The sequence below is a fragment of the Mytilus galloprovincialis genome, chromosome 14 (genome assembly GCF_965363235.1).
Source record: "Mytilus galloprovincialis chromosome 14, xbMytGall1.hap1.1, whole genome shotgun sequence".
Lineage (NCBI taxonomy): Eukaryota > Metazoa > Mollusca > Bivalvia > Mytilida > Mytilidae > Mytilus > Mytilus galloprovincialis.
The window spans coordinates 42,751,698-42,766,669 of NC_134851.1; the positions used below are offsets into that span (position 1 = coordinate 42,751,698).

A 14,972-nucleotide genomic window follows, 5' to 3' on the forward strand; every position below is an offset into this window, starting at 1 on the left:
ATGTCCTAAGCAAACAATAGAACAGATAAACATATAAACAAACGACAATGCAGAGATTCTGTATATCTTGCAACGAGCATGTGAAAGCCTTTAAGACATAGTGGAAATTTTGAATAAAAGCTAGAAGGCAATATGGAGACTTCGAACAAAAACTTAGAATAAAAGCTTATTTTAAGATATAGTGGACATTTTGAATAAAAGCTAGAAGACACTGTAGAAACTTTGAACAAAAGTTTATCTTAAAAACTCAAAAATTAATGGGAACTTAAACGTTTTCACAAGAAGACAAAGTGTAAACTTTGAATAAAAGCTTTAATGACGATGTCGAAAGTTTGAATAAAATCAAACATCGATAAAAATGCCACCCATTGCTATATTTCAAAACGGCTAAAAAGCTTCTACTTTGTCACAAATATTTGCCAGATAACGTTAGAGCAGCATCCCCACAAAAAACCTTATAAACCCCAGAAATACCCAATATATTTATTAGAACAGCCAAAGCTTGGTGACAAAAAAATCCTGTTACTAATTTTCGTTTACAATAAACTGGTTTGCTTCATATTCGTTTTTACCATGAGGCCATTAAGTGAAATTGGATATCCTGTGTTTATCATGATTTACTTTAAAAATGGACATATTGCAGGATGACCCCCCTCCTAAATCAATAAAATCTGTCATTTTATATTCACCATCATATCATTTTGTAAATTGGATACAACCAATCGGACTAACGCCCTCGTGAATGCATCAAATACACATATAGTTAGTTCTCTGGTGTACATCTATATCGAATAGTTATTAATATCAAAAGAAAAGCAAAACATTATTTGTGTATGAAAATTTAATTCTGCTATAGGTAGAATTAGACCAGAAACCAGTTGCCGAAGGTTACCAGTTCGGCTGAACAATTAATGGCGTTTTTAAGCATTACAATAAAATGGGTTAAAGAATTATGGTTATCCCATTCGATTGAAAAACCAATGTTCGTCAGTTTGACTGTGTGGGATGTATAAATACGCAGCCACGTCCAGACTGGGGACGACCATTTTGATGCTTGGTGTATGGTTGGTATCATTCTGATGCCTCGAGTAGGGTTGCTACCATTCTGTTGCTTCGAGTAGGGTTTGTACCATTCTATTGCTTCGAGTAGGGTTGGTACTATTTTGATGCCTCTAATAGGGTTGGTACCATTCTGTTATTTCGAGTGGGGTTGGTACTATGTTGATGTTTCGAGTAGGGTTGGTACTATTAAATGCCTCGAGTAGGGTTGGTTCCATTTTGTTGCTCTGAGTAGGGTTGGTACTAATTTTATGCCTCGAATAGGGTTGGTACCATTCTGATACCTCGAGTAGAGTTGGGTACCATTCTGTATGCACGTTAAAGAACCCGTGCAACATCTTTGAGAGGTGTCCTCAAGCTTTGTTGTGAAATAAAAACAAATTATCCAGTGGCAGTCTAAATATCCTTCCCGTAGTCCAATTCGATCAACTTAGCATAACGTTTGTTTTTGTCATGAATATTCTTGCTTAAAATTAATTGTTCTCAATCGTAAGTCCAGAATGTTGTTTTTGTTTATGTCTGCTTTTAAAAAGAGAGAAAAACAAGAGCCGTGCACACACTCTGCGATTAATATAGACTTATATGTTTTTGAGATTGGGAAACCCGATTTTTACGCTTAAAGAGTGTCTTGTTTACTGCGAACCACTGTCAATCCAAATACATTTACCTATACTTAGTCTACCCAATCAATTTAAAAGTGCAAAGACGATAGTAAGACATATATTTGGAATACCATAAGACACGTGTGTGCGAGATACTATCAATATACATGTATATGTTATGTACCTATCCAACCTTGGGAATTAATTACCGATGTAAGTCTAATGAGAAAGCTTAATACGCATTTAATTACGATAGGATTATGTTTCTATCAAAAATAATTGATTAGGACGTCACAAACTCTAGCACAGATCTCGCGATAATCCTCGGTTACAACTGCTGAGATGAAGTATTCAAGATGCATATACGTATGCTTCCGCCCTCACATTTTGCGCTTTTTTTATTATATATACACAAACGTACAATAATGGGAATTTTAGGGTAGGATTTGAGTTATGAATTACGCTTTGCGTTAAATTTCGTAGAATGAGAGATTCTTAATGTTTATATATAACAATACCCCAAATTAGCAGCCTATCTTTTAGTTGTTGTTGTTGCTTCGTGTCTTAGCCGACGATATGGTATGAGTCTCATTGCTGAAAGCCGTATGGTTACATATAATTGCTTAAATCCACTCCATTTGACGTTTGGTGAAAAGTTGTTTCATTGGCAATCATACCACATCTTGGTATTTTTATAATTAACTAAAACATGTAGGGATGCCACTCTTGAAATTACAGCTGAATTGAACTTTTGTTAAACTAAGAATCAAGGTAAATTTCCCTTCTGTTCAACTTTAAATGGACATGATAGAGGTCATATTTTTGTTCAACTTGAAATCGAGGTCAATACCTTTCTGTTCAACTTTAAATCGATGTCAAAACCTTTCTGTTCAACTTGAAATAGAGGTAAATATATTTCTGTTCAACTTGTATACCTCTCAGAAACTGAACTATCAATGGTATTATAATACGCGTTGTGAATAAGGTTTTATATATGATATAAAAATAAGTCGATTTGGTAGTATTTCCAGTGGGTGATAGTCGTAACGTTGCTGTAAGCAGCTGAGCAGATTTCAATAATGATCAAAACAAAAAGTAATACCGTAACACCAGCTATAAATGAACCCTTCATGACAACACTGGACAAATTCTTTTCTTGAAGATTGCGTGATATATACAAAGCGATCTGATTTTGTGATAGCCTTGGCGTGTATAATCTTAAGGCAATGATAGCCGAGTGATTTGAATAGCTTGTCGGCATTTACGTAGTTCATACTTTGTGATTACATAATTTGATTCATGCGAGTTCACGAATAAGTATGGTCGTATAGAACATCGTGATGCTTAATTGAATAGGTGCTACATGTAGATCTGTTTAACTGATTTTAAAAAATGCATCATATTGCCAATTTTTAGACACTGGAATTCGGAAATCTGTCATTAAAAAATATTTGATTTCATCGAAAACATTCTTCAAAAATGTCAAAGAGATAAGTTTGTCAGGTGCTTTAATTATTTCCTGCATGTTTCTCATTTGGCCTTCACTTATATTGCATTTTGGAAAAACTTTATATACTTCATTTCTGCTTAAATTACAATTTCATTGAATCTGGTCAACTGTTTCTGTCTTACAGTGCCGGTAAACGAAATAGCAAATCCGGACGTTGGAATTTAATTCATTGAAGAAAATTCAAATATGCATTTGTTTGAAAGAAAGATTCATTGTTATTTACTAAAAGTTAATAATTCAATTTTGGATGTAACGCGTCTTCTGATTGGCTGACGTTATTTTGTTATGAGCCCATAGACATAATTTAGTCATGTGACCGTGACGTCATCAACGTTTTTTCATGATTTTCTACGGTTTAAAATGGAATTTAGAATTAAATTATAAGAAATGACTAATATTTTTTCTGTCTATTCGAAATAACATAAAAAATGTGGTGCACACTGTTAAATAACCCGCTACGCGCGTTATTCAGTGTGCACCACATTTTTTATGTTATTTCTTCATAGACAGAAAAAATATTACAGTCATTCCTTAAGTGGCAAATATTTCATGAATGTTCAGAATGAATTTGTATGAAAGAAATGAATTAACTTATTATACAATATATATGAGTACACGTGTACTATATATTGATTTGATACAGAGCGAAAGATGATGTTGATAGACCGACATATAAATATTTATAATGTAAACTGTAAGTAGTATATATATATAAATATATATCAAAAACATTTGGACTTCTTAAATAATGTGAAGGTTAATACAAAATACGTCAAAAGGGAAAAAGTATATTTATACAAAGCATTTGCGTTGGATCAAACAGAAAACTGGATAACGTGGAAAAAAGGGGGGTATAAACTTCTGAAGGTGACAACAAAAACCAATTAGTTAGTCGGTGTCCTCTTTTATCAAAAATGTTTTATAAAAATCTAGAGGCTCTATAAAGAGCCTGTGTCGCTCACCTTGGTCTATGTGAATATTCAGCAAAGGACACAAATCGATTCATGACAAAATTGTGTTTTGGTGATGGCGATGTTTTTGTAGATCTTACTTTACTGAACATTCTTGCTGCTTACAATTATCTCTATCTGTAATGATTGGCCCAGTAGTTTCAGTGGAAAATGTTAGTAAAAATTTACAAATTTTATGAAAATTGTTAAAAATTGACTATAAAGGGCAATAACTCCTTCGGAGGTCAATTGACCATTTTGGTCATGTTGACCTATTTTTAGGTCTTACTTTGCTGTAAATTATTGCTGTTTACAGTATCTCTATCTATAATAATATTCAAGATAATAACAAAAAACGGCAAAATTGTCTTCAAATTACTAATTTCGGGGCAGCAACCCAAGAACGGACTGTCCACTTCATCTAAAAATTTTAGAGCAGATAGATCTTGACCTGATAAACAATGTCATCCCTGTCAGATTTGCTCTAAATGCTTTGGTTTTTGAGTAATAAGCCAAAAACTGCATTTTACCCCTATGTTCTATGTTTAGCCATGGCAGCAATCTTGGTTGGTTGGCTGGGTCACCAGACACAATTTTTAAACTGGATACCCCAATGATGATTGTGGCCAAGTTTTTGGTTGAATTTGGCCCAGTAGTTTCAGAGGAGAAGATTTTTGTAAAAGATAACTAAGATTTACGAAAAATTGTTAAAAATTTACTATAAAGGGCAATAACTCCTAAAGGGGTCAACTGACCATTTTGCTCCTGTTGACTTATTTGAAAATCGTACTTTGCTGAACATTTTTGCTGTTTACAGTTTATCTCTATCTATAATAATATTCAAGATAATATCCAAAAGCAGCAAAATTTCCTTAAAATTACCAATTCAGGGGCAGCAACCTAACAACGGGTTGTCCGATTCATCTGAAAATTACAGGGCAGATAGATCTTGACTTGATAAACAATTTAACCTCATTTCAGATTTGCTCTATGGTTTTTGAGTTATAAGCCAAAAACTGCATTTTACCCCTATGTTCTATTTTTAGCCATGGCGGCCATCTTGGTTGATTGGCCGGGTCACTGGACACAATTTTTAAACTAGATAACCTAAAAAGATTTTGACCATGTTTGGTTAGATTTGGCCCAGTAGTTTCAGAGGAGAAGATTTTTGTAAAAGTTTACGGACGACGACAGACGACGGACGCCAAGTGATGAGAAAAGCTCAGGTGAGCTAAAACATGGGTAATTGATTCCTCCTCCAGCCCACTATCGCTCAATCCCCTTTCCCGGCCCCTTTGTTCCTCAATATATCAACGACCATCGAAAATCGAAAAGAAGGACAGTTAACGCCGTTACAAAAATAACAAAGAAAAACAATTCTCCAAAAATTCTCCACAAACAAAATATTAGCGAAGCAACTTTTACACAATTCTTTCTTTCTATGCTCCTCCTACGATTGTTGGACAGCCCAATACATTTTCTGGAATGTGTCTGTCCGTCTGTCCCTTTCTCAAGTTATATGTGTTTAAACATTCAGTTTTCGGTAAAGTGATCACATCGCCTTCAAACTTAAAACCTATTAGAACACACCCGTGATATCGCGGGTCCGTAACTGAATCAAAGTATATAACTATGCGTAAGCCTTATTTTAGTATTGGTATTGTCATCTGATAAAGTCATGCCGTTTATAAGATACACAGTTTACTCTGCTTTCAAACTCTTTCTTTGTGAACCCGTCGACCTGTAACTTATCAATTATTGGTAATATTAATTATTTGGAAAAGAAAAGGTCCTGGAATGGATTATTTTTTAATCAACAGCACTGTCCTATATTATTTATAAATAAAGTTGAATTATTTGATTAGCTGTTTTACGTCATGCCCGCTAACAAATTGAAAACTGTACCTATATGCCTTATTTTAAGTCCAGATTTTTAGTATTCGTATTGTTATCTTAGAAATTATTACTGATTAAAATACTACAATAGGGAACAATTAGACAATGATTGAATTTAGAAGTATCAACCCTGTGCTTATGACCCGTGTGTATAGCAAAAAATCATAAAAACACCGTTCAACTTTGGTGGTGCGCCTATCAGATGCGGAACGTACAGATAAGATAATAGGTAACAGGTGAATATGCTATTGGTATCGATATCGGATTCAACCCGGAACTTGTTTATTATTGGCAATGTTAATTATGTGGAAAACGAAAGGGTCTGGAGGGGTGTAATTTTTAATCTACACCATTGTCCTATATTAGCTATATATAAATTTAAATTCTTTGATTTGTCGTTTTTATCCGATGACGGCAGTGTAACTTTGCCTTTCTTCTCATTCATTTAATATATAAATAATAATATAAAATGTGCATACATGATACCTATTATAGATTCCTTCAAGTAATTTTCAGACCACACATGCTACTCACTGTTGCATGGAAGATGTTAAGTACATGTATATAAATTAATCGAAAATTCGTTACGAAAGATGCAGAATATTGTCGCATACCTTGATCGATGCACATTTTTGGACGAATTTACAGAATACACTATATGACTTGATTTTATCTTATTTATTCATACGTTTAACTGTTATTCTGTCATTTTTATTTGTTCTTGAATCTTTCTATCCTAGTATGTCACTGTATGTGCGAGAGAAAATTAAAAATAAATCGGCGATCGAAAAATACCCTGCTGATTAGCCTTCAATAAAAAAAATCTATACAGATTCATGTTGTCAATCTTATCACGTGACCTATGTTTATATTCTTATCATAATAAAACTGACATGCTGATTATAAGATAAATAAACAGGTAATCAAACATAATTATATCTACGGAATATATTCATGATTTCTACTAATGTGTTTTTCTTCTCTTTTTTGTTCAAGGTGAAAATTTTCGCACATTTCCAGTATGTTCTTACATTGCAAATCAAAATCATCCGAATCATCAACAATTTTCCATCATTGTTAAAAAAATATTCTTGTTATGTAAAAATATACGAAATATTTAAAAAGAAAATTCTTCGCAGCTAACACTCAATTAATGGTTAGATTGAGCTATCGAGTTAAGGAGCAAACAATTAAATATTGAATGTTGAGCCATTCAGATAAATGAAAATGTAACTGGTTTACTAAGAAACCTTAATTTTCTGATTTTTCTATTGCCACCGGGCTACTTTGATTCCAAGTAACAGTTTATGTTGGGAAGGATCGGGTAGTTAAAAGAGCCATATGCAGGTATAAGAGAACACCAATATTTTAAGACTGCCTTCACAAAAGTTCTGTCTATAGCCTAGTTATACGATAACAGAACATACACTCTGTTCTCAGTTCCTATATTAAATACCATTAAACTCAATAACGTTTAACCGGCTCTTGTCATGATAATACATTGAATACACATGCTATATTTGTTTTGCATTCAACAACCAAGACATGAATCACTTAGGCGGATCCAAGGGGCCTGGGTCGTCCCTTTTGTAGGAAAAATTTGGATTTGGTTGATACTATTGGGAATAACTGAAGCAAGACTGGAGTCCCCCTCTTTTTACCTCAGTCGGAGCCCCCCCCCCCCCCCCCCTTATAAAAAGTTCTGGGTCCGCCACTGGTTAATTGTCAAACATGCAGTTAAAATATATATATATATATATATATATATATATATATACCCTGTTTAATTTATCGTTAAATTTCCGACTTTTATACCGACTCAGTTTGCTTTCTTACGAAGTGAACATGAAACAAAAAAGCCTAAAGAGTGCAAAGAAAAAGTCTTCATATTGGTGTTTTATTCATTGGCAATGGCGCTATTGAAACAAAACTATCATTGATAATTGATAACGTTCCTCAAAATGAAGTGTTATTATCATTATTTATAATAACTTGCAATTATACAAGTCCAGACATTTCGGTTTTTCTATGTTTTTTGTTAAGTCTTTTTAAAATCAATTAAATGTGGTTTTCTCACTTGCCGTATGGGTAAATTTGATGCCAAAGTTCTTATATTGGTTAGAGTCTTTCAAATAAATAAAATGGGGACCAGTTTACTAAGAAATCAAATCAACCAGATTATCTCCCTTAGCACCCGGGTAACTTGAAAATTGATGAAATATTTGTCACTGGACGATGGACAAACCAATATAAATTACTTTTTATACAACTAAAATTTGGGACTTCCTATTTAAAAAAAAAAAAAAAGATATAAAAACAAGCAGTCACAAAAACGGAGATAAAAACAAGGTTTATTGTATTATTCCAATTTTTTTCGAAGTTTTGTTTTGGTGATATTATCATGATTATAAATACATATGGTTTACACCTTAGATAGATAATATTTAAAATCAAATATAAACAAGAAAGTGTCCTAAGTACACGGATGCCCAATCCGCACTGTAATTTTCTATGTTCAGTGGACCGTGAAAATGTGATAAACTCTCTAATCTCATATTATATAAGGAACATGTATACTATAAGACCATATCCTAAGGAACATGTATACTAAGTTTCAAGTTGATTGGACTTTTCATCAAAAACTACCTCGACCAAAAACTTTAACCTGAAGCGGGACGAACGGACGGACGAAGGGACAAACGGACACACAGACCAGAAAACATAATGCCCATAAAAAAGCTTACATCATTGACAGAATAAGATATTTAATCATTTTTATAACTTGTATCTAAAAAATTTGTATGATATAAAACAAGTAGTCAGTTGAACGGAAAATAAACGGGGAAAATATAGAAAACGAAAGGGTATACATGGTAATCTTAAAAATGTTTCCTAGTTGCTATAAAAGCCAACCGGTTGGAATTTGCTTGTCATTCTATTTACTGTTTATGAATTAACATTAAATCTCTAAACGAGGGTCTCAATGTGGATCGAACTTACTATATTTTTTTGTCTAGTTATTATGCCGTTTTCTCTTCTCTCTCTTGATACTATTTTTTACATTTTTTTCCAATTTTTCTCAATATATTTTTACTATTTTGTCACCTTTTTAATCTCTATATTGTTATCCTAACAATCCTTGTATATTGCCTTTACAATTATCCATCCAGTGGACTAATAAAGTTATATGATTACTATACAGAACGTTTAAAAAAAAATTTGATTCAGTAAAATGGCTTTCACATTGCGAATATTTGAATATACTTTCAAAGCGATCTGTAGAACTGAGCAGCTGAGTTCTAGAAGTTCAGTGTTTCTGTTTGAATACGAATTAGACATTAAAATATTATATAATCATTTCGGATTTACGGTAAAATATAGCTCTGCTGTTTTTTGAGTTCAGAATAAAATGACTTATCCGGAGGGATTTGACATAGTGACAGAAATCGTGTAATTGTTGCTTTGATCAAAGTGATTTTTTTTGTTTTCACTGTAAATTATATTATGAAAGATAAATATACAATGAAAATATATAAATTTTAAACTTAATTGTTTAAGGTGCCAAAATTTTGGTAATATTAGACTAGATATAAATACTTGTTATGTAACTAACCTACATTATTATTTTGATTGTTGTTAGCTTAACGCCCAGTTGCAAATATTTCATGCATTTTAATATGACAATTATACTTTTGAATTAAGGAAAAATACATTAATTGATAAGGGACACACAAAGAATGTATTTTCAATTTACAAAACAAATAAACGCTTAAAATCTATACTTTATTTAGCAACCAAATTGCTAAAGAATCACTACCCCAACTATTTTACAATATGCCTGAGAACACGAGTATCGTCCTTTTCGTTGCATAGTCCCTACTGTGGACATTGTATTACTTTCCCAGTTTATATCCTCATGTTTTGTACCTCAAAAAGCTGGTAACGGAATAACACTGTCATGACTGTGAAAAACAGGTCGTGAACTTAAAAGTGCACGAATTTGTGATTTGGTCCACTTTAACAAGATCAAAAAAATAGTGTCTGAAGTTTTCAAACTGTCAAAATTGTCCATATTTTGAGATATTATAGCTGATGGAATTTTCGTTAATTTTGATATAATTTGTCCCGCCATAAGTAGTTCATCATTAAATATGTAAACAAACTTCAAAAAAGCAAAGGAACGGGTTTTTTTTAATTTCAAATAGAGAAGGCAAATGGAGAATTTGTCAACGAGACAACAACCCGACAAAAGAGTAAAACACAGTCGAAGGCCAGCAATTGGTCTTCTACACAACGTTTGTTGTCTTAAAGAAATGCACTTCAAAATAACTATGTTTTCGGGTAACTCGAATAATTACAGCGCCCCTTACGGTCATTGTCCTCCAGAGGAGAGTTAATGGAGTGATTGAAGTGATCGTAATATAACGACTGGATTATTCGGGTTAGTTTTCGGGCCAATTATCCACTGTTGTTGATTCCTCACGTTCCTATTCATTCTAATTACACAATAAACTAGGACAACTAACAAGTAACCAGACACTGCCAAGAAACAAGAACATACGATTGTCTTCCGACCGAAAACACAGTCAAGATGTAATATTTCTTTACAAACACTTGTCAAATCGCATCAATTGAGTAAATTATTCTTCTAATCAGACACGAAAGAATAGTTACAAGTAGTGAGTAATTTGTGATTAAGGGTGTTTAGTCCCTAAATAGACAACATGACAGAGCGCTTGCTAAAAACGTTTTCGCAGAGTCAAATAATTTCTACTGATATCCTGTCCACACAGAGCATAGGAATCCTAACATACACGTTGAAATATTTTAATTGAAGTGCAACGCATTTCACTACTTGAATGTCTTAATACTGAATATAATTTACAGATGTAATGCTCAGTTTCTTATTCCCTTGACATAGACCCCAAAAAAACAAATATTAAAAAATCATAACGACCCTTCGCTCTCCATGATATTTTATCTTCTTGGGGAACAGTAAAAATCCATTAAATTTAATTACCGGAATCAAACTTATAGTTTTCAGCAAACGGTCTATAATATTATAATTAGTGTATTACCCGGTATAATTCATTATGGCATATTGGCCCTTGTGGGTTATTTCTATCATTTTTAGGGGAGGATGAAATTATTTTGCCTACTAAATAATATTATGATTTCCATGTGCAACTAGATGCTTTTTGTAGAACATTAATTTGTATCACTCGAGATATGAAGTTTGGAAAGCGAACAAACATTACAAAATTAGTTTTAGTGTTTTAAAATGTACAAGACCCAGACTTAACAACCAAAAACCCCTACGACCAACCTTAATTTTAGGACAACGTCTTGAATTTTATAAACTGGAAACTTTCAACCAAACGTATCATTTATTTTTTAATCCGAATAAATCAGTTGCGCGTTGCTCTATATTTACGATGGCTACATTTGCATTGCAGTGGGAAAGCCGATCATGGGAAGGGGCTGAATTATTCGGGTTATATTTATTTCAAGCAAATACAGAAACAATGTCTGCTTTGCAATCGCAATAGGGGGTTATAGATTAACCCAGATGTACTAAGATCTACTAATATTCATCGATTATTAGCTTGTAGAAAAACCACAAGTAATCATTAAGATATATGTCTGAGGCAGACGATATTGTCAATGTATACTGGGATAACATAATAATAAAGCCAAAAATATCTCAGCGGCTATGAATGTTACCTAAATGCTACAATACACGACTGTGTACATTTATTACGACAATTTTAGATACTTGCTGTCGCTTTGAATTATATATTTTACATTATACATCAAATTAGTTGTTATTTTAATAATTCAATGTTTATTTTTTATTATTTATATGTGGTTAGTTTCTCCTGGTGTAAAAAGGTTAGAAATATTGACTCTTTAAGTTTTATGATTAGGATGACTATTCAAAACACATCTCTGAACATTTTTGCGCAAATTAACTAGGATATTATTTTATTATTTTGTATTCTCAACAAACAGAGTGTTTATTTGTTATGACTCGCCCTGAATGTGCATGAAATATTTGCTACTGGATGAATAGTAAATTATGATCAATCAATATATTTATACATCTGACAGAAATTACATAACATATATATAACATTCGTCTAGTTATGTGTGTAATATTGGCCACAGAACAATAAATGCAAACAACATACGAAATTTCTGCAATTTCATTAAAAAAAATCCTTGTTTAATGAACAATTAATTACCCCCAAAAAATTAAAAGAAATTGAAATTGAAATGAAATAAATAATTCTATTTTTTCTAAGATAACAAGATGAATTAGGTCACAATTCTTACAAAAAATACAAAAATTATAATAAAAATATAGTAAAAGATTTTTCCTCTAAAGAATAAGATTTTTTTTATTCTCTTGGCACATTTCATTGTAATCCAGTGACAAAAACCCTACATGACAATATTTGTTTTCTGGTTGATATTAAATAAATAAATAAAAAGATGTGGTATAATTGCCAATAAACAACTCTCCACAAGAGACCAAATGACACATTAATTAACAATTATGGGTCACCCTACGGTACGGCCTTCAACAATGAGTAAAAGTTTATAACTGAATGCATTAAATCGAACTTACAACATTTGTCTTACATTTTTGTGCACCTATTACTATGCCTATTAATTTTGGATTATGATTATACCCTAAAATATTTATTGATTACTAGAAATATTTATTCAAGACTACAATGCATGTAACTGCATCCCAATATATTTTATTGTTATTTGATTTCAGAGAATATATCTGATTACCACAATTTTACTTTTACTATAGGTGATTGCTCTGGCCAAAATATTGTGATAATAAATAATAATTATTTTATTGTCGTATAAGCATGAGACAGCTTAATTGTGACAATATACAAATAACATAACACATAAAAAATACATTATAGCAAATTATTTCATCAATATTATTTGTGAAGAATGTGTCTCTGGTTCAGTGGCATATAGCACCAATGCAGCACTTTCATTATTGTATTATTAAAGCATGTTGCAACAATTTTTTTCTCTAATCGTCTAAATATTCCCAGGCCCCTGCTTGCTTAAAAATTATTTTCCAGTGGCTTATGCCATTATGGTTTCTTTTGAAAGATAAAAAATATACATACCCAAAATACGCTAAAACCGTCGGAGATGATGATATTGAACAAATAATCCCTAAAAATAGTAAAACTTGATTCAGTAACATCGTGTTTTCCACCGATTATGCAAGTACATTGTTCCAAATTTGTTCATGATATCCAAAATTTCATCCTTTGAGGTTTCAGCATTCACAAGATTATTTTAATATGCAAATTATCCGTTGTATTATATTAAAACACTCCACAGATTCATTTTACATTTTGAAGCAAGATATCGTGTCACATATTAATATAAACTCCTAAAAATTGTCATTTCTAATTTTTTTTCGCAGTTCTCAACTTTTAAAATCAAAATTTAATATCATTTCTAAGGGTCATCAAAGATCGCCTTATCGCGAATTTATCATGTTCACTGGAATATTAATATAGCCTAAACTTTAAATATTCCGAAGTTCAACACAAACAAAATTGTGTTTGATTTCTCGAGTTCCTGTCGTGAAATTAAATTTATCAAATTTCCTTCAAAGAATCGTTGGATTAACCTTTAACAGAAAAAATCATGAATAACAAAACTTTTCGAACATTCTGTGCGTGATTTTCTAGCAGCGCCACTCTGCGGGAGATTGTTACACATACAGGTTTCACTAGCACGTGCTACTATCTATCGTCTGTTGGTTCTAACATGTCGTAAGTTCGTTGATGTATTTAATCAATGGACGTATTCGTTGTATCATATGGAGTGAGATAACTTTCTGTCTTGCGTTGATTGATTCGCGGGCAGTTATGTCACCAATAGCTTGTTGCTTGTCTCTCTCGTGTTTACATAGATGTGATGTATGGGTTGGAGAGGTTACAAACAGATATGTGAAAAAAGTTTTGAAATTTTTCGCTTAAGTAATTTTAAAAACGTAAATTTTAACACAGGATTTATTACATTGTCCCAGGTAATTCATATAAGATTATATTTAAGATTTATGAAATCTGGGCGGTCATTACAGATTCATTATTAATTGAGGTGACCGCCATCATTCAAACCCGCCCCCATCGCTGTATTTGGTGGCAGCCCTCGATGAATAAGAATCATTCAAGAATTCACATAAAGGCCATCACGATTAAGTATAGAAAGGTGCGACTTTTATCTCTTATTATAGGAGTGTATTTCGTGATGTACAGTTCTATCAATCTATTTCTCTTAAAATAGCCATTAATCACGAAGAACTTGTTTTATTTCTATAATTTCTTCGTACTTTTATTTACTAGATGTGATGATATGTCAACCTTTGATGGTCAGCAATGATTTTGCTATTTTAGTCAAATTAAAGAATCTTTAATATACTATCTCACTTGGTCATATTTATTTGTATGGTATCTTACTTGACATTTCTTTTTAATTTGCGTTATCTGACCACGGAAATATATAGATCACTGCGTTCATCTCTTTTATTTAATTCCGAGGGTAATACATTAAAATTTTACTATTTCGTGTTGCTATGTATTTTCAGAAATCTACACTTTAACCAATGAAAAAATAGGAAATAAAAATAAATAAATCTCTTTTTATCAGTTTTTATGCAATTACTTTAGTTACTAAAAGATTATAAAATATTTAATTTGACACGAATAAAATTTACGCCAAGATGTTTGTTTCATTCATAAGATATATTAACTGCATTTATTTCTTTCCATGGCAAAATAGATCCATTTTAATGATGCATGATACATTATATGATGCATGCACGAAGGTGCAGTTTTGATGTAAATAAAAATATAACAAATGAATAAATCTAAGAAAAAATAAATTTTAGCCACAGAACGTAAT

At 32.1% G+C, this 14,972-nt stretch overlaps 1 protein-coding gene across 1 annotated transcript in view; it reads right to left on the reverse strand.

Annotated features, from left to right (window-relative positions):
• Positions 1-14,029, reverse strand: part of LOC143058927 (protein Wnt-9a-like) — a 45,843-nt gene extending 31,814 nt beyond the window's left edge. Inside the window, exon 1 of the mRNA XM_076232401.1 lies at positions 13,181-14,029. Coding sequence (XP_076088516.1) covers positions 13,181-13,260 — 80 coding nt within the window. The 5' untranslated portion in view covers positions 13,261-14,029. The remainder of the gene's footprint in view (positions 1-13,180) is intronic.
• Positions 14,030-14,972: the final 943 nt, after the last annotated feature.